General features: G+C 43.0%; 1 protein-coding gene across 10 annotated transcripts in view; it reads right to left on the bottom strand.

The window, feature by feature from the left end:
* The window catches only part of HECW1 (HECT, C2 and WW domain containing E3 ubiquitin protein ligase 1), a 449,514-nt gene that overhangs the window by 50,676 nt on the left and 378,553 nt on the right, over nt 1-20,285 (bottom strand). For all 10 annotated transcript variants that reach the window (XM_009452959.5, XM_063814176.1, XM_016957318.4 and 7 more), the window contains 7 exons: nt 19,278-19,383; nt 18,278-18,374; nt 10,658-10,741; nt 10,118-10,227; nt 4,190-4,310; nt 3,314-3,427; nt 2,324-2,476 (listed from right to left, as the gene is read on the bottom strand). In XM_009452959.5, the coding sequence (XP_009451234.1) occupies nt 2,324-2,476; nt 3,314-3,427; nt 4,190-4,310; nt 10,118-10,227; nt 10,658-10,741; nt 18,278-18,374; nt 19,278-19,383 (785 nt within the window). The remainder of the gene's footprint in view (nt 1-2,323; nt 2,477-3,313; nt 3,428-4,189; nt 4,311-10,117; nt 10,228-10,657; nt 10,742-18,277; nt 18,375-19,277; nt 19,384-20,285) is intronic.

Raw genomic sequence — 20,285 nt, forward strand, 5'->3', positions numbered from 1 at the left:
TGAGGACTCTCGGGACTGAGGCATTCAGAGTTGCAGCTTTAAATCATAAGGGTTTCCTGCCCATTTCATCACAAGTCAGCAGCATCCAAAGAGTGGCGTTGAAGAAAATCTCATCACCGTGGGCTCAGTTTAGATTGCTAGTCGGCTCAGAAAGCTACCTGCAATTGCGTTTCCAGGATGCATCACAAATACTCTCCACATGAGTGAGAACATCAGTGGATGAAACTCAGCATGCTTAGTGCGGGGCCAAGTCCTCTAACAAAGGACACAGCGGTTAACCTGCATTTCGAGGACAGGCACTGTCAAGCCCTCATCAGGGATCCATCCAGAGAACTTTGGTAATTCTTGCAAAATCCCTGTATCACACAATTTCCTTCCTTAATGTGATGAAGTGTAATGGACACATCTATAAAGCTTCTTCAGTCCTGCAATGCATAGATGAGCAGAAGGCCACAAAGCCAGGTTGGTTGCAGGGACGGGGCAGCAGGCAAGGCATGGTCACTGTGGAAAGCGACGGAGGCCACTTTTAACAGGTAGTCCAGCCAAGTGTGGGCCACAGTATCTTCTGTGCTTCCCATCAGGCCTTCACCTGTGGCCTTATTTTGTGGCTGCACTGAAACATGCTTGACACCAAGGTTTTCTTCAAACGTCAGCTTCCATTCATCCCACCGTGGTACTTGTCCCTGTTGTCCTATGCCACCGTCTCCTCTTTTTGAAAGATTCACAGACTCCACTCCCCACTCCCTGACCCCCTAACTTGGACAGAGTGCGATATTTTTCCCTTGTGATTGAATACAATTCTCAGGCTTATCTATGTATCTCAGGCAAACATATGCCCACATATGTATATGTGCGTATAAGTGAGCATTTAAGCTATTGTATTGTAATTGTTGGTTGGCTCATGTGTTCCTCACACTAGTCTCTTTGAGGCATGAGACCTTGCTCGTTTTATGTTTGTATCCTCCCAGCACATACTATGTGCTTAATTTATAATTGTTAAATTAGCGAAGGTATTCCTGATGCTACCCAGCATAGTCTTATAAGGTAAGATATTTGATGAAAATATTTCTCTGTTGATTGCTGATTCCAATTCATGATCTCTAAGACACCATCTTAAATTTCATGCTCACAAACTAAGAGCTAGTTGAGGGATTGTATTAGGTATAATCTGTGTATGTGTATATTCCTGTGTTACAGGTCATAGCACTCTCTACCATCAGAATGGAGCCTGCCTGAATGTGAGCTCAGTGAGAGGCAGATTCCATTCTCGGGCCTGTCCACGGTGACTTGTCTGCTCTGCTCCATCATCCACTTATTCACAAGTTCTGGGGCGACAAAGGGCACGTTTTGTTTCATCTTGTGCCAAACCCTCGATGTGTACTCACTCACTCTACCTCATCTCAAGAACTTCAGGACTGGGAGTGCATTTGGAGAGAAGGCATGTGCAATATCTGGAAGCCTTAGCACAGGTGGGTTATACTGATGCTCTATAGCCAAACTATAGGAACTTGGGTTCTAAGGCCAGCAGGCCCAGGTATCACCCCAATGGCTCCCTTCAACAGCAGCATAAATAAGTCATGTCAGAAGAACTCACATTAGCCATCTCCAGGACTCATTTCCCTCTCAACAGCAGGAGCTCCTGCAGTCCGAACAGCGGTAATTTTCAAATCAGGCATGTGGTGATGCAGCAGGAAAGTGCCTGCATCCCAGGTGTCCCAGCAGCTTTCTGGAGACCTCTAATACCCACATCTGCACCACAAAACTGCACAGCATTGACTGATACCAATCTTCTTATACATATCGGTAAGTGGTAATAGAATGCCTCAACAGCAGACCACCCAGGAACCAAAGACATACTGGATTTTCAAGTCAGAAGAATGCTTAGAGATCATCTGACCCAATAGCCGTATTTTACAGTAAGATGTGGAAGCCAGTGTCCACAGTGCTAAAGCCACTGGTCCAAGGTGAAAGAATTTCAAACCCATAAATACCTCCAAGAAGCCTCCACTGGGACCCTATGATTTTAGTAAAATTATCAACATTCATGACCTATGTCTACTGATCTTAGCATCTTCTCAGTAGGCAATTATTCTTTCTCACATCAATTTGCAGTTGCTATATTATCAGCATCCTTGGTAAATCCATCTTGTGTTCTGGGTGAAGACTAACAGATTCTTCCTTCTTGGGCTCTGTCATTCACTCTCATCCCTCATAACATCTGGCCACTGCTCTAAACACAGTGGCCTTTGAGAAATGCTGCTGAATTCTGACTAAGAAAGAGGAGAACTTTCAAATACAAGAAAGTGAACATTATAGAGCTTACCACTCAAGATGGTTTTCTACAAATGCGGACATGGGGCTGATCTGCACCGTGTAAGTATCATTTGCCGAGTACTCAAAGAGTCCATAGTAAGGGTTGAAGAGCTCCTGAGACAGAAGGAAGAAGAATTCCCGCGAGGGGCCACTGTAGTCCAGGCTGCAAAGAAAGCAGAGGTCCAGGAAGCTCATTCTGTGCCCGGAGGTGGGGGGACCTGTTCGCACCCAGATTCTAGTGTGCCCTTTCAGAGTTGGGTGCTGGGGAAAGCAGAGAGCAGCCTCTGCTCTTTGGAGTGAATACTAATGGAAGCATCAATTTGCTGTAGAAAATGAGGATGCAGTAATTGGTTTGGAGATGTTTCTTAACCAGATGTCCATGAATAAACTCTTATGGCAGCTTTCCTTAGTGTTTTCTTTTGATCATCTGACACCTCTGAGCTAAAACACACAGCTGGCCCATTGAATACAAGGCCTTTGTTGTGGGACACATAAAAGAATTTCCTGCAACAGTGAATGTGTGCATGCATGTGTGTGTGTGTATGTGTATGTGGGTGGACTGAAAAGGCTTCCAAATTCATTTTGATACGCCTTCCTACATGGGCTTGCCCTTTATGGTTGAGGTGGTTTCCCATGAAATCACTGAAATGATATGAAAAGTTTGGCATGAAGTTGTATACATGCACTTTAAGAGAAAGAGTTTTTTAAATTAGATACTCAGAAGGGTACACCACCTAAAAAGGAAAGATTCAGTGCCCTGGGACTGTATTGTTGGCATATCCTCTTGTGCATGTCAATAATCTTAGGTTTTTGAAGATCATGGCATTTTTTAAAGCTTGGCAATACCTGAAAAGAAGGACCTCCTGGGAGAATGTGATCAGAATCACATTGGGGTGAAGGCTGACAGCTACTCTGCTCCTTCTTGAGAAAAATCACCCCTGACCCTGAGGCTCTGGCCCACCCTTGCTTAGGTGTCTGCATAAAACTCCTGGTGCCTCACCCCTCCTCTCCAACAAAGGTGACGTAGAGCTTGTTTCGCTGGAGCTCTTTCCGCGAATAGGCCATCACCTGATTGAAGGTTCCCTCCAACAAATGATCCCGGCGAATAATGAGCCTGAGAAGGAGAAGGGGTGGTGAGCAGTGGCCCTGAAGTCAGGATGCTGGACAGGGTTCTAAGTGAGTTGTGAGTGTCTGGGTTTAGGTTCTCACTCCCCAGCCTCTCCAACGAGAGAGGAAAGAGCAGGACCCAGGTTCCGTCAGTTCATCGAGGGATTATCTGAACACACTTTTCAAAACATCAGGAGCACAAGGAAAATGTGTACACTTCTCGTGCATTCCATCATATGGAACTACTTTTAAGATAATTCATTTTGATCAACTCATAGGATATTGCTTAAGATTCCTGAGTTTGGGTTCAGCTTTTTGAGATGAAAATAATAAACCCAGAAGGGAAAATATAAACAACATTTTACTTAGACTTCAATTACAAAGTTACCAAGAATTTAAATTTGACCAATGAGTTAAATTTTTTTCCCAAGAATAAGTGAAGGGAAATATGAGATTTTTTATTTAGTTCAAGATTTCTTGTTTTCTGGAAAGGTCTACCCTGTGATTTTCGACATGCCTTTGTCTAAAATCTTCTGTTCTTTCTCATTCTCTTTCCCTCTCTTACCTTCTCTTCCTGCTTCCCTTCCAATTTCTTAATGTCCTTTCCTCTTTCCTTCCAGCTTCCCAACTTCCTTCTTCCCCCGCTTCAGACCATAACCACTACCACACCAGAGTAGCCAGTCTCAAAAACAATATTACAAGGGTGTAGGGGAGAAAGGGATTGAAAAATCTACTGTCTGAATTCAGTGCCAAGCACTGGAGCACTCACTTAATTTTCCCCGGACCCTGACCAAATCCTTTGGCTTCCAGTTTTCTGTAGAAATTGCGGAGCTTGGCCTCAAAGTCTCTTCGGTAGGGGGAAGGGGCTCTTGCACTGGCTCTCTGTAAACCTGCAGAGAGAAGCACACAGAGGTCATCACTTTCTTTCTTCTTCTTTTTTTCTTTTTTGAGAAGGAGTCTCGCTCTGTTGCCCAGGCTGGAGTGCAGTGGTGTACTCTCGGCTTACCGCAACCTCCACCTCCTGGGTTCAAGCGATTCTCCTACTTCAGCCTCCCGAGTAGCTGGGATCATAGGTGTGTGCCACCATACCTGGCTGATTTTTTTTGTATTTTTAGTACAGACGGGGTTTCACCATGTTGACCAGGCTGGTCTCAAACTCCTGACTTCAGGTGATTCACCCGCCTTGGCCTCCCAAAGTGCTGGGATTACAGGCGTGCACTACCACGCCCAGATAATTTTTGTTAATTTTTGTATTTTTAGTCGAGATGAGCTTTCACTACATTGGCCAGGCTGGTCTGGAACTCCTGACCTCAAGTGATCCGCCCGCCTAGGCCTCCCAAAGTGCTGGCATTACAGGCATGAGGTCATCAATTTCTGTGGAAGAACAAATACTCAAAGTGACAGTGGAGCAAGAGCTCAACAGAGGCACATTCTGGCATCTCCATATTTTTCTTCTCCCACAAGCCCTTCATTTACATCACTCTCTCAGTGACTTTTATAATAAATAGAAATAATATACTAAAGTATAAAAATAATATACTACATTCATTTATGAGTTCTAATGAGAATAAATATTTATGTCTTCCTCTCTAATTCTTTCAAGTTGTATTTCTCTTAAAAGGATGTGGATGAGCATTTTTCTCAGCTTTAATTGTACTTGCATAATCTAAAATAATTAACGTAAGCTGAACTAGACTAAACTTTTCTTGTAAGTTGCTACAAGAAGTGATTGAAACTATAATGAGGTAAGTAGGACTTTAGTACATGTGTCCATCATGTTCCTGTATTGATATTGATGCTCAGATAAACATGCCTGTACACAAAGGCTCAGAGCATTTAGGAGTTTATATTAGATTAGAGTTTATATTAGATGACCTTGCATCATAAGAGTAAAGTTTACAATAATAATAATTCACTAACTCTACATAGAGGAGAACTTTTGTCTCATTTAGAGTGCTTTGTAAATACTTTACTATATATACCTTTTAATTTAAAAAAGGATGGAAAATTAACATTCTTACCCAAGTTTTAAAGGTGGTCAGAATCAAGGCTTGCCCATTCAATAACCATTTATTAGTTACTTACTATATTCCAGGTACTAAGCTTACAATTTAGAGAAGACTGATGCTGGTAAACTCTCAGAAATGAGTATATAATACAAGTTACAATGATTGCTATCCATGAAGGAAAGAAAACCAGTTCTTTGAGATCACAGAATCTGCTGGCTAAGTCTGGGAAGGCTTCTCTGGGGACAATCTAAAGAATAAATAGGCACAAATTAGATTGCATGGGTCAAGAAAAGCTTTGCTTTAACTAAGAGAGGAGATGAGCTGGGAGAAGAAGAGCATTCCAGGTGGAAGATCAGCATGTGCAAAGGTCCTGTGGCAGAATGGAAAGCGGTACTCCAGTTTGTCTGGAGCACAGAGTCCAAGGACCAAAGTGGTACAAAAACAAGGCCTGAGAGGTGGGCAGGAGCTGCATGAAACAGGACAAGGTACATTGTTAAGCAATTTTGTTTTATGCTAAGTGTAGTAGGAAGCCCTTGCATAGTGGCTGGCATGATGTCACTTGAATCATAAAAACATTCATCTTCCTGCAGAAAAGAACAAAACCTCAGAGGACCAAGGGGGATTCAAAGAGCTCAAATGGGACTAGGCTGGCGTCAGTGGAGATGAAGTGAAGTGGGCAGAGAGGAGATGTATTTAAGAGGCAATGAATTGGATACAGGTAGTGAAGGAGAGGTGGGTTTCAGATTTTGTAACTGAACACCCTGCGGTGACATTCACTGAGACGGGGAGGAGTAGAAAAAGAACACATTTGTGGGGGAAGAGCATGAACTTGGTCTTTGATGATGGTCCCTTTGTCTGGAGAGATACACAGTTTGAGTGGAGAAAAAAGCCTGGGTTTGAGACTTAAGGATGATAGAAGGGGAGGATGAGGCTGCGGGAATGGCCAGGGAAGTAGATGAGATGTCTGGAGTGGTGTCCCAGAAGGAAACTGAAGAGGGGATGTTGGGGGACAGCAGTTGGTCATGTTACACGCTGCCGGAGATTAGGAAGGCTGAGAACTGCCCGCTGGATTGGGTGGCCAGAGTTCATGGCGACCTTAGCGAGGACACCTCCTTTCGTGACCTCCAGAGATGACAGAGAAGATGTGTGCAGGTTTGCTAGCCTTGTGGGCAGGCCTTTGAAGAAGTTTCTGCTGGATGGCTTCAACTTCTCAGTGAGGTAAAACAGGACGTCATTTGCTAGGAGAGAGGAGGGGTGCTGAGGGTTGGAGGCTTTAGGGGAAATGTTTGAAATAATAGTAGAGGAGATCGAAAAAATGTGCTAGAATTTTCCTTTGGGTGTTCAAAGTTCATGTGAGATGAGAGATGACTAATTTAGAATTAATAATCTGCCTTGTGAGGTGAATTTACCCAAGAGTGCCTGATTGCAGAAGTGGGGGAAGCAGACAGGAAGGTTCATCTAGGGGTGAAGCTCTGCCAGAGGGTACAAACAAAACGGAGAGGGCCAGGGGAGTTCAGGGCATTGGCAAGGGTGCTATTGAAATGATGAACCGCAGAATCTACGCTGCATCAGGGAAAGACGTTAGAAAGGAAAGGAGAAAAGTCCGTGAACCAGAGGCCTTGATGAGGCCAAAGGGTGGTAGTAGGAAGGGTAGTGGATCAAGCACATTGGAAGAGAAGAGGAGGTTTGAATTAGCGATTGTGGAGAGGATCACAAGGTCAGGAATGTGATTTTGGGAGTAAGTGGTTGAGGCAGGGGAGGAGAAAGTCTTTGCAGACAAAGTCTAGAGACTGGGAAGCCAGGGAACGGAATGAGGGTCCCTGTCGATGTTGAAGTCATCCAGGAGGACGGAAGGAGCTGCTTGGGAAGGAGAGGAAGACTACAAGGCAGGGGCCACAGGCCTTGAGAATGAGAAAAAGGTTGGTAGATGACAGTAACTGGGAGAAAGGGAGGGGAGGGATATGGCTGAGTGATAAAAGCAAGGAAGCGTTGGGGCCCCGCCTACCTGGGCCCCAAACACCTGGGCCTGAGGGAACCAATGGCCACCACTTGAAAAGAAGTGGTCTTGGTGGAATACCAGGTTTTGGGATATACACAGAACTAGAATACAGGTCTGTAAGTGCAAGTATAATTTTCTGTCCAGCACATTTCAGTATATTTTATTAATTATGATTTTCACTACCGCTGGTACTATCACCTGTCCCCATGATGACTGCTGTGCATTTTTCAAATAATTTCTGCTTTACAGAGTACTTTGGCATAAACTTCATGATTCACCATCTCTGTAGCACCTGGGTAGATTTCATACCGGTCTGAGAGAATGGGGATTGTAAAGTTTAAAATCAACGTATTTGGATTACATATTCTAGGACCCTGTGGTCAATGCTAGAGAATAAAGAAGTACTTTGACAAAATGAATTGGATGATTACTTAGATTCACGGCATCAGTCATATCTCTATCAGGAAAGTTTATTCCTTTTAGAATATCCAAATTATTCTCATATAGGAAATAACTCTTCATTTACTCTTATTTTTCTATTTGCAATATGATATCTCTCCTATATAATGATGTTAACATCATAGTCTAGTATCAAAGTCTGTAGACCAAAGCATAGGCACATTATCAGGCTGGGACAATCTCTACAACATGGCAGACCATCATGCAGTCCTACAACTTCTCCAAACTTTTCCCCCCAAACCCCTTACTTTTGTCTTCGCTCCCCAAAAGTAGGTCATCCTATGAGTGCTAAAAGTGTGTGACTGTACTGATGTCGGCTCCAGCAAAGCTCCTGGTCTTTTTAGGCAATGGGATTTAATTATGTTGTGCGTCAGAGGTAGCAAGCATTGCACATTTCCTTAACAATGCTGTTGGTACACTTGTTTGGAGGAAGTGACAACAGGGAGATACTATCTTGAAAACATATTTTAACGACGAGCACAACTACCTCTAAGAGAGACTTCTGAATGCTACAACTTGGAGGAACCAGACTAAAAGATACTCTAGTCTGGAGACCTACGGCAGTACTGAATGATACTAACTCTGAGTGCGACATCCCTTCTCAGAGACAAAGCTTATTACCAAGTTCTGTTTCTCTTGGGAATTTTACCACTGGCTTCAAAAACCACGCTCCAACCCTGGCCCTAGAGCTTCTGAGATAGGATGTTCCTACATGTTTCAAACTGATCTCTTTTACTTTAAATGAAACCTACAACAATGTGATAATGCAAGTCAAATACGAATGGAAAAATCCTCCAATATCTGGATCCAGTCTGGAGGTATGGATTTGACCTAAGCTCTTTATCTTGATGAATCCAGAAAATATCTTTTTTTTCGTTTGTTTGTTTTTTGAGACAGGGTCTTGCTCTGTTGCCTAGTGCTTGGAGTGCAGTGGCACAATCTCGGTTCACTGCAACCTCTGTCTCCTGGGTTCAAGAGATCCTGCCTTAGCCTCCTGAATAGCTGATACTAAAGGCGTGCACCACCACACCTGGCTAATTAAAAAAGTTTTTTTTGGTAGAGATGAGGTCTCACTATATGGCCCAGGCTGGTCTCGAACTCTTGGGCTCAAGTGATCCGCCCACCTCAGCTTCCCAAAGTACTGGGATTATGCGGGTTAGCCATTGTGTCTGGCGAAAATATCTTTTATTCACTAAACAGTTCAACATATGTATTCCCTCACTTGGAATGGAAAATACCTGCAAAGAATTTTTGTACCACAAGTTCATTCTCATACATAAAGAAAACAGGAGGAATAATTTTGAAATGTGTAAGAAAATTCTTTGGAATCTTTGTGGAGATATAACAATGGTTCCTAGTAGCTGTATCACCAAAAGTGGTGTGCAATCGATTCAGAGTCACAAGGCAGAATGTTTCAGAAAGGGCTCTTTCCTTTGAAATGCTCGGAGAGTGACTTTGGAATGCAATAATTTAGAGCAGGGACAGTAACCTTTTTCTGCAAAGGACCACAGAGTAAATATTTGAGGCTTTGCAAACCATGTGGTTTCTGTTGCTATTACTCAAGTCTGGTGTGAAAGCTAGCATAGAACAGGCATGGCTGGGGTCCAATTATACTTTATTTATGGACACTGCAATTTAAATTTCATATAGTTTTCACGTGTCATAAAATACTGTCTTAATTTTTTTCTTTTCTTTCTTTCTTTCTTTTTTTTTTTTTTTTTTTAGATAGGGACTCTCTTTGTTGTATGGGCAGGAGGGCAGTGGTGAAATCATAGCTCACTGCAGCCTCAACCTGCTGGGCTCAAGGAACCCTCCTGCTTCAGCCTCCCTAGTAGCTGGGACTACAGGCACATGCTACCTCACTTGGCTTAGTTTTAATTTTTTTGTAGAGAAGGGGAGCTCGCTATGTTGCCCAGGCTGGTCTTGAACTCGTGGACTCAAGTGATCCTTCTGGCTTGGCCTCCCAAAGCCCTGGGATTATAAGCATGAGCCACCTGCCCAGCAAAACATTTTTTTCCCAACCATTTCAAACTGTAAGCCCCATTCTAGCTTGGGGGGCATTACAAAAAACAGGCAGCCATTTGTCAAAACCTGATAGAGTGCGTTTTCAATTAGGGAATTGGGAAGGCCAAGAGAAAGAACACACACATACAGTTGCCTTTCATTCACCTTCACTGGAGGAAACACACGTGGCCACTTAACAGGAGCTATTAGGCCAGATTCCTGTTACCTGGGGAGTTCTGAGGTGAAGAACAGGGTGAACAGCGGGGAGAGAAGCTATACCCAGGGTGGAAGGCAGCCTGCAGGGGGACGTAGGACATAATCTCTTCTTCAAAGAGACTGCATATGAAAAAAAAAAAAAAAAAAGAAAGAAAAGGAAAAGTCAGTTTTACATCCCTGAGAAAGTGTTCACGAATTGGGGTAGCAGCACTTACACTTCTCACAAAGCAACAAAAGCAATTAGATTTAAATGTAGTACAGAAAGATAGGTACATGCTGCTTGCAAATTCTCAGTGTTGTTTTAAACCTTGATTAATCCTACAACAAAGTCTCCATCAAGTACTTTACGCAGCTCTTGCTAGCTCAATTGCAAATCTAAGGACTGTGATGGACACAGGTACAAGGGTGGGGTCCCACTTGTGTTGCAGTTACTAGAATCCTCTAGAACAAGCGGTGAGTTTTTCAGTCTAGGCCATTTTCAGGGTGGCCGTGATGGAGGAGAGCTGCCCAGGGAAGCTTTTCCAGAAGGATTTCAGGCCTAGCCCCTTACCTCAGCAAAATGACCAGATCCGCATCACAGGACAACTTCTCAAGCCCGTGATTACCCTCAGTCCGAATGTAATGGATTTTCTCCCTGAATCATGTGAGAAAGAAGAGGAAAATTAGACGCCAACACATAAACTCAGAAATACATTTTCTTCTGATCTCTTATTTCCTCTTCCGATACTGCTGAATAGCAATGTCCTAACGTCCTATGTATTTTGCAGAATTCTAAGTTTGTATCACAGGCTCTCAGGATGCTCTATGAGGGATGGTTTTTCTACAGACTTGCACAGGTACAGAAGCTGAGGAACACAGCAAAGTTAGGTCCTCAGGTAGCTAAGACAGTCAGGAGTGGAGCTGGGTAAGAGATTGCTCCTGAAAGACTGTTCTGGGGCGGGGCACAGTGGCTCACACTTGTAATCCCAGCACTTTGGGAGGCTGAGGCGGGCAGATCACGAGGTCAGGAGTTCAAGACCAGCCTGAGGAATATGGTGAAACCTTGTCTCTACTAACAATACAAAAATTAGCCAGGTGTGGTGTTGCCTGCCTGTAATCCCAGCTATTCAGGATGCTGAGGCAGGAGAATCGCTTGAACCGGGAGGCAGAAGTTGCAGTGAACTGAGATCGTGCCACTGCACTCCAACCTGGGCGACAGAGGAAGACTTCATCTCAAAAAAAAAAAAAAAAGACTGTTCTTGGCTCATGTCGTGTTGGAAGCCATGGGAGGAAAGAGTGAGTTGCGGGGTGAGTGTCTCTTGAGAAATCTTGTGCCTGATGGAAAATTTATGATGCCACATTGGGCACAGAGGGGGCCGGGCACCAAGAACCAAGAACAGTCTCCCAGGTCAGTCAAGGCACAGGCATCAATTTTGTCTCTGTCAGCTACAACTCGTCTATTCTGATCCTTTTAGACAACCTCCAACTCCAACTCGGCAAATTATTTCAAGTAAGTCTATGGATAAGTAGGATTTTTTTGGATCAAATTAACTTTTTAATTTGCTTCCCTGATGTTATTCAAATATTACAAACACCATATCCAAGAATCTTTCTATCGTATGCATGCTTCAAAGGAGTTAATATTTTTTGCCTTTTTTGAAGAGATGCAGCAGAAATAGGGAAAATTAAGGATCTGTTTTTTTTTAATCTTTAACTTTTTTCTTTTCTTGTTTAATTTTTACACTTTGAGGTAATTTTAGAGTCATGTGTAATTATAAGAAATAAACAGACAGATCCTGTATACCCCTCACTCAGTTTCTCCCAGTGGTAAAAGATGGATGATTTTCTTTTCTTTTGTTTTCTTTCTTTCTTTCTTTCTTTTTTTGAGACAGAGTCTTGCTCTGTTGCCCAGGCTGGAGGGCAGTGGTAAAATCTCAGCTCACTGCAACCTCTGCCTCCTGCGTTCAAACGATTCTTGTGCCTCAGCCTCCTGAGTAGCTGGGATTATAGGCGTGCACCACCACACTCAGCTAGGTTTTTGTATTTTCTTTAAAAAAATTTTTATTTTTTTGAGACAGGGTCTCACTCTGTTGCTCACTCTGCAGTGCAGTGACCTGATCACAGCTCACTGAAGCCCCAACCTCCCAAGGCTCCAGTGATCCTCCTGCCTCAGTCCCCCCATGTAGCTGGGACTACAAACGCACACCACCAGGCTTGGCTGATTTTTGTATTTTTAGTAGAGACAGGGTTTCACCATGTTGTGCAGGCTGGTCTTGAACTCTTGGGCTCAAGAGATTCGCCTGCCTCAGCCTCCCAAAGTGCTGGGATTACAGGCTTTAGCCACTGAGCCTGGCCCAAAAGATGAATGAAAAAAAAAATCTATTTTTCAAAATACTGCAGGTACAACTTTTTCCTCTCTTTGATTATATTAATATAAATCCAAATCTTCATCATAACTTAGAGATTTTCAGGCAAAAAATATAATCAATTTGAGCTTTTGGTATGGAGATCTTTTTTTTTAAGGCAAGGGAAGATTTTGAGCCTCTACAAAGATAGACAGAATGGGATTAAACAGGGAAATGCACTCTGATCCAACTTCAGTGCGGGTGAAGCACCGTTGCAGGAAATGGCATCACCAGAACCTGGGGGGTGTTCACAGTGGCTTCTTTGACTGGGTTGAAAAAGGGAGCAGCAGTGTCCACATGTCATTTAGCAGGGAACATGTGAAAGCCCAGCAAAGAGAACAGAACATCCCCATCTCTCTCATCACCTTCTTCTCCCTCTGCCTATGTCCTTAACCCCAGCCCTGGGCTTTCTCCTCCAAATCCTGACACCACCTCACAACCCCGTTATTTGGAAGATGCTCTTGAATCTTCTCTAATTTAATGATTTTGGCCTTATGAATGACCTCAAATCCATATGCTCTCCCAATGATAATGTACCCTTGGGCAGGTTATCCTCCTGCCCCAAGGGATCAACATCTGGTTAAGCCACTGGCCTCCCTCCCTGGGGGAAAAAGAAGCCCAGAGAGGGCCATCTCCACTAGGGCAGCAAAGTGCAGTCCCCAGTTTAGAAAGTGCCACCCAGCACAGTGGTTCTATCGTGGCACCACCATATGGACCACATCCAGGTGTCTGAATGCTAAGCACGATTTTCTGAGAGTTTTGGTGGCTCTCCACCAGACATTATATCCTCTGTCATGTCTGGCAACATGTCATGCATAGCCAGTGGTGTGAGGGACCTCCAGATGCCCCTGGGACTCCATCCCAAAGTGCACTGAGAACTGAGGAAGCCATCTAAGGGCAAGAATGCCAGCTGTCTCTCCTACATATATCCCTTGACCATCGGGAGAACTCCAGAGCACACTTTCCCTAGAGTTCAGGACAGGACAGGCGACTGCCTCCTTGACATCTTGACATTTGAAGCCGCTTGTGGCTTCAAAGACCTCAAAACTCAATATCCAAAATAAAATCCTTGACATTCTTCCTCTCCTCAAGCCAGTTCCTCCTCCACTCTTTCCCATCTCAGTAAACGATGCCATTATCCATTCACCTGCACAAGCCCCACACTTGGCTGTCATTCTTAATTACTCTCTTCTCCTCACCCACCATGTTCAAGCTGTCATCAGCTCCTGTTGTTTTTGCATCCACAGTATCACCCCAAACTGCTCCCTTCTCTTCATCCATATTTTCCCATTATCCACACGACCATCATCACGGATGAATATAATAGTCTCCTGCATAGCCCCTGTTCCATCTTATGCCCCTCCCCAGCCTATCTTTTCCCTACAGAGCTGCCCAAACATTGCATCTGTGTTTTTAACGACCACAGCTGCAATCATATTTCATTGGTGGTCATGAAAAACAGATGAAATATGATTGCATCTGTGGTCACTAAAAACACAGATGCAATCATATTTCTTTCCAGCTGAAAACTTCTCAATCACTTCTCAAATAGAATCGCAATTCAAATAAAATGTTTCCGGTTGGTGATAGGGCCTCCCTCTCCAACTTCACCATGGTAGGTCTCACCTACCCTCCCAATCTACTCCTGGGCCACACTAGCTTTCTTTCATTTTTCACCTACATCTAAGCTTTTCCTGCCTCAGGGCCATTGCATACTCTCTCCCTGATCTCTACTTTGCATCTCAAGGGACAATGCCTTCTCATCCTTCAGGTTTCAGCTTAAGCATCACCTACTTGGAAAAGCCTTCCCTGTGTTCTGTTTAGGATGTAAGTCCTCTTCCTCTGCACCAGCATATTATCCACTATTGCTGAATTCTAATCATGTTCTTCATGGCACTTAACATATTATGCAGCTGTATATGGCTTAAAAAAACAAACCCCAAGCTTGTCTATTATCTGTCTCCCTCAGTAGATTGTAAATTCATTGAGAATTTACAGGTCTGTTTTGCTTGCTACTGCATACATAGCCCTGGGACAATCCTGATTCAGATGAGTGACACAATCAAAGCACTAGTTGAAGGACCACCTCCATGCCCCTTGAAGATAACAGATGCCATTAACCTCTGGGTTTTCTGGCTCCATCCCCTTCTCTACATGTGGCTTCCTGCTTTTCACCGCAAGTCACTGCTGTCAACTGGACAGTTTTCTACATACTCAAACCCAGCAACTGGCTTTGCAGACCCAAGACAGAGACTCCATGACTCCCTGAGAATAGCAATGGCTGAACAGGGGTCACCATCTGCTCTTGGGGACCACAGAGGAAGCCATGAGTTCTTCTGGGTGGGGTCCTGAGGAGAGTGGTATTCTCTTCAACTCCTGAACCTTCAAAGTGGATCTGACTCACCCTGACATGGCACTCAGGGGCAGGTGGACGCCTCATCATGGAAAGCAGGGCCTGGCTTCCTGCATCTCTTAAGCTTGACCTCCTGAAGAACAAGTTCTTGCTCTTTGCTTTCTGCTGTTTTAGTTCTATCGTCACATAGTCCAGTTTCTGATAGTCATTGTGAGCCTTCTGTTTTTGATGAAATATTTGGGTTCTCAACCTGGGTCCACAGTTTCTTTAGGGTCCATTAACTATTTGAAATTATATTCAGAGGTTTATATTTATATGTGGAGGAGAGTCCATAAGTGCTTCCATCAGCATCTCAAAGGAGTCCATAACCTTAAAATAGGTTATTAGTTTCCATACTAGATAATTTCCAAGTTTTTTTCCAATTCCAACGTGGCCTGATTTCAAGTTCCCCCAGCTCTGCAAAATCATAATTGTACAATCCCATATTGCAACAAAACATTTAAAGTTTCTTGGATTGTTGTAATGTGATATATAATAGGGATGAAAACAGTCTACTGCCTTTTGGAAATACATTCCACTCACTTATATAGGGAATTACTTAAAAAAAAACCTTTCCTAATGATTAAAATGAGACTTTTGTGTCTTTGGTGAGTTGAAATTCTTCCACAAAGCAAGCAGTGAACTCACTACTTAATGGTAGAATCAGTAACGTAAAGAATGTTCAAGAACAACCATGCGTCAAAAACCCTTAAGATAATACAACATCCCTGGAAATCCCTTGAAAATTCCCTTGGGTTGTTAGGTGAGTCAAAGAGCAGCCCATGAATGAATGACCCAGGTGGCTGAATATGACTCTGCCTTCTGCAGCAGTGCAGTAATGAAACCAGGGGAGAGAATTCTTAAGAGTTGAACATAAATGAAAGTGGCCATTCATCATGCTAAAGATCACTTGTTCATGCTAAAGATCTTTCATTCACTCTAAAAGTAATTGGTGTTTCCTATTTTCAAAGTAGAGGACCAGGTTGTAAGGGGCAGAGTGGGCACAAAGAAAAGGAAGAGAAAGGCCTTGCTCTAAAGAGCTTAGAGTGCTGTAGGGAGACACAAGTAAATGACAGAATACGAGAGATCTAAAAATATCTTCGAGGCACAAAAAGCATACTATCAAAGCAAGACAAAAGAAATACTAGGAAACCATCATTCTCAGCAAACTAACATAAGAACAGAAAACCAAACACTACATGTTCTCACTCATAAGTGGGAACTGAACAATGAGAACACATGGACACAGGGAGCGGAACATCACACACCGGGGCCTGTTGGGGAATGGGGGCTAGGGGAGGGATAGCATTAGGAGAAATACCTAATGTAGATGACGGGTTGATGGGTACAGCAAACCACCATGGTGCATGTATACCTGTGTAACAATCCTGCACTTTCTGCACATTTATCCCAGAACTTAGAAGTATAATAAAAAAATTAAAAACAAACAAACAAACAAAAAAACAAATGCCATGGTAACATCAGGAAGTTCCCACCCCCTCAAAGAAAAAGAAATACTAAAGCTTGCCCAGATCACTGAATTTTTGCTTTTGATCTGAGCCTTTAAAATGGGATGAGATGTCCTTAATAGGGAAGTCATTCCCGGAAAGACAAAGGCAGGAGAGTACGCAGCCTGTGTGGTGGAGGTGGAATACCCTGGAAGGAAAAGCTTAGTGCAGGATGGAGAGTTAGGTTAGGGCCAGACTTTGAGACCATGGACATTATGCTTAGAAATCTTGACTTTAGGCTGGGTGAGGTGGCTAACACCTGTAAGCCCAGTACTTTGGGAGGCTGAGATGGGTGGATCCCTTGAGGTCAGGAGTTTGAGACCAGCCTGACCAACATGGTGAAACTCCACCTCTAATAAATGCACAAAAATTAGCAAAATTTTGCTGGGTGTGGTGGCACATGCCTGTAGTCCCACTTACTCGTGAGGTTGAGGCTCAGGAATTGCTTGAACCTGGGAGGCAGATGTTGCAGTGAGCTGAGATTGTACCGTCTCACTTCAGCCCAGGCAACAGAGCAAGACTCTGTCTCAAAAAAAAAAAAAAAAAAAAAAAAAAAAAAATCTTGACTTTATTTCATATGTGATGGAAACCATGAAAGCTTTTTTGAAGGGTAGGGAGGTCATGATTTAATCTATGCTTTACGTAGGTAACTCCGGTTATGATAGGGTGATAGGGAATATTTTAGGAGAAACCCCTGTATGGTCCAGAAGAGAGATGATGAGCACCTAAACTTGAACCATGGCAGGGAGAAGAGAAAATGAGGATGGAGGAGAGAGTATGAGGAGGTGAATGTTTAGGTGTGGAGGTGGAAGAAGAGGGAGGAGAGGAGATCAGGGACGGCTGGGAGGGTAGTGGCTCTAATTTACAGAGTGAAAATACAGGGAAAAGAGGTGTCAATGAGGGGGTGTTGGAGGGGAAAGAATAGTGAATGATCCATTCTGGCGGGAGTGGCAAGGGTTGAAAAGCAGAGACTACTTGAAGCTGTCAGTGATTCCCCGAGGAAGTTGGAGTATGGTATTGCAGGTATCAGCCCCATTCACAAGACTGCACCACATGGGCAGGGACTAATGAAATGCAGCCGTTGATGCGATTCTAGCTTGCCCTGCCTTAACCTTTACACATCCTCAAGTAAGTATTGCAACCATGCCCACTTTGTGACCCCCATTTGGGAGACTAAGGGCAGAGAGTTGAATAACATGCCTCCATCAATAGTCCCTACCTGTTGGAGTGAAAATTCAAACGTCAAAGAGATGTACTCTTAACCCCCATGCCTCTCCAGCTTTTGGAACGTTGGAGAGTAAACCAAAGGAAAAAGATGTTTGAATATTTTGGTGAGAAAGCAGGATTTAAGTTCAGGGAATATTTTCTCTTTTTATCATTTCAGATCGCTATCCCTTCCACATGTGATTCAGAGTTTCAGGGGCACTTGTTCAAAAATGACCCTAATGAAGCATAAGATGTAAGTAGTTAGAACACACAAGAAACTTTTTGTTTGCTTTTTTATTTTCGAACATGGCCGCTCAATATTTGGTTTACCATTCAACAATTATATTTCAAAACTAAAAGTAATTTATACAGTGCTGTACATAAATAATTTTTTAATGGAAGCTATTTTGTTTCCTTTCTGTCCTTCCCCCCCCACATCAATGGAAATCATTTCAGTACCATATAAATGATATGTAATCTGATAATATGACCATCTCTGATTATGCCATTTCCCAGAATACAGGAACCCCGAACCCTTCATCTTGAAGATTCAAGTTCTCATTTAAATGCACAAATACAATGTATAATAAGCTTCTGCTCTGTCTCCACAGAGGTGTTTTCCCACTAGGAAAAATGGCTGGAAAGACCTAGAGTTCCAGGGAGTGAGGGGCGAGGCTTACCTGAGTGTGTGGTTTCTTGCTAAGCTTGGCTGACGCTCTTGCAGCATTTCAAAAATGTTTGGCTGGCGAAGAAATGCCACAATCTTGTCATTATATGCTGAAACAGACAAAAGCACAGAGTTGTGGTTGAGTCTGCAGCCCAGAGATAATCACTCTGATGATTGGAAAATGGCTGCTTGATACCAGGATTAATGAAGGAGTTTGAAGGGCAGGCAGCATACTCATCAAAAAAATGCAAGCTCTTGAGAGTTTTTAAAATGTGACATAATAACATTATAATTTTTTAAGGGATCAAACTAAAAGTGAACCAGATCTCTGTTAATCATCCTTAACGTTTCAGGATCTTTACTGGGTATTAATGCATCTCTGCATGAACAGGTAAAGGAGAACAAAATAGCTCTCCCATAAGAGGAGTTCTCTCTTCCTTCTAACTTTTCTTGGTCATTTTGCTGTAGTTATGGAAAAGATTCTTTATGAGTGCAAAGTAATCCATGTGTCGATTTCCCAGTAGTGATAATGGAAATACCATTTAGATGCTCTCATTTCATTTTCCTTGATACAAGTGGCATATGTTTTGGAAAGAGGTGGCTGAAGTTAGGAATGGACACTGCAAACTTTATGCCATACATACATGGAAAGAGAGGTATACATTAAAAACTGTCTAAAAACAGTAAAATTCACCTCATTTAAACCTTGCTCTTGTGCACGGGATTAACAAATCACTGAATAGAATAAGGAAGAAAGGACCTGAGAGTTTGGGAAAGAACAGAAAAGACAGGGAGGGGAACAGATAGGTGAGGAGGAAGGGAGAGGGGAAAAGGACAGAGGGGTGGATGGTAGCAGGGGTCGGGGTGTGCACTATATCCTAAAAGAGGAGAAAGGAAAGACAGAATGTTGAATAGTAAAGGGTTCATGACAAAAACCAGAAAAACAAACAAAAAAATCAAGGCTAGGTGTTGCTATTCTTTGAGCCAGGGGCTCAAACAAGCATGATACATACCCAGTGGCAATGACTCATGTTGATGTTGGCTTCGAATAGCAGCTACTAAGCTGTGTCCTGGCCTGGCCAGTAAAGAGGCTCCTCTGTTTCTAGAAACTTCTGAGGCCTAATTTTAGAATAAAAGCATAAGCATTAGAAATTTGTATCAATTTCAGATGTCTCTTGATACCAGTTTTTCAACCTAGGGGGTGAAAGATTTTGAAGTCACCTAAGTTGAAAAAGTAATAAAGTGATGGAAAAGAAAGCTTACAAAAGTGTCTAAGTAGAGTTGATGATGTGCTATAGTATGGTTAAGAAAGCCATCTGGCTCACACCTGTAATCCTAGCACTTGGGGAGGCTGAGACCTTGATAACAAGGTCAGGAGTTTGAGACCAGCCTGGCCAACATAGTGAAACCCCATCTCCACTAAAAATACAAAACTTAGCCAGATATGGTGGCAGGTGCCTGTCATCCCACCTACTTGGGAAGCTGAGGCAGAAGAATCACTTGAACCTGGGAGGTAGGGGTTGCTGTGAGCCGAAATCACTCTGTCCTGGGCAACAGAGGAAGGCTCTGTTTCAAAAAAAAAGAAGTGATCATGTCAAAGTCATGAATATTAATCAAATTAATACACTGAATAGCCCAAGAAACATTTCTCATCATAAATTTGTTAAAGAGAGATAAATCCTAGATAAATATCACTGGTAAGGTACGCCTATAACTTTCCAAGGTAGCACTGAACTTTAGTACCAAATGTATAATGGATTTCTTGTTTAAATAGTATTGATTACATTCATTCTTTGTTGAATGCCTGTTATTGCATTCACTGTGCTGGCTTCTGTTCACATAGCATCTTATATATCCTAACAAATTCTGCAAGGTAAGCATTATTAACCAAAATTTACAAATAGGGAATCTGAGGATCCAGGAAAAGTAAGGTTACCCCAGATTTACAACCGTAAGACAGGGGGATAACCAGGATTCTAATACTTGACTGCAAAGCACTTGTTTACTCCTTCCACACTGCC

Source organism: Pan troglodytes, chromosome 6 (genome assembly GCF_028858775.2).
Source record: "Pan troglodytes isolate AG18354 chromosome 6, NHGRI_mPanTro3-v2.0_pri, whole genome shotgun sequence".
NCBI classification, from domain to species: Eukaryota; Metazoa; Chordata; class Mammalia; order Primates; family Hominidae; genus Pan; species Pan troglodytes.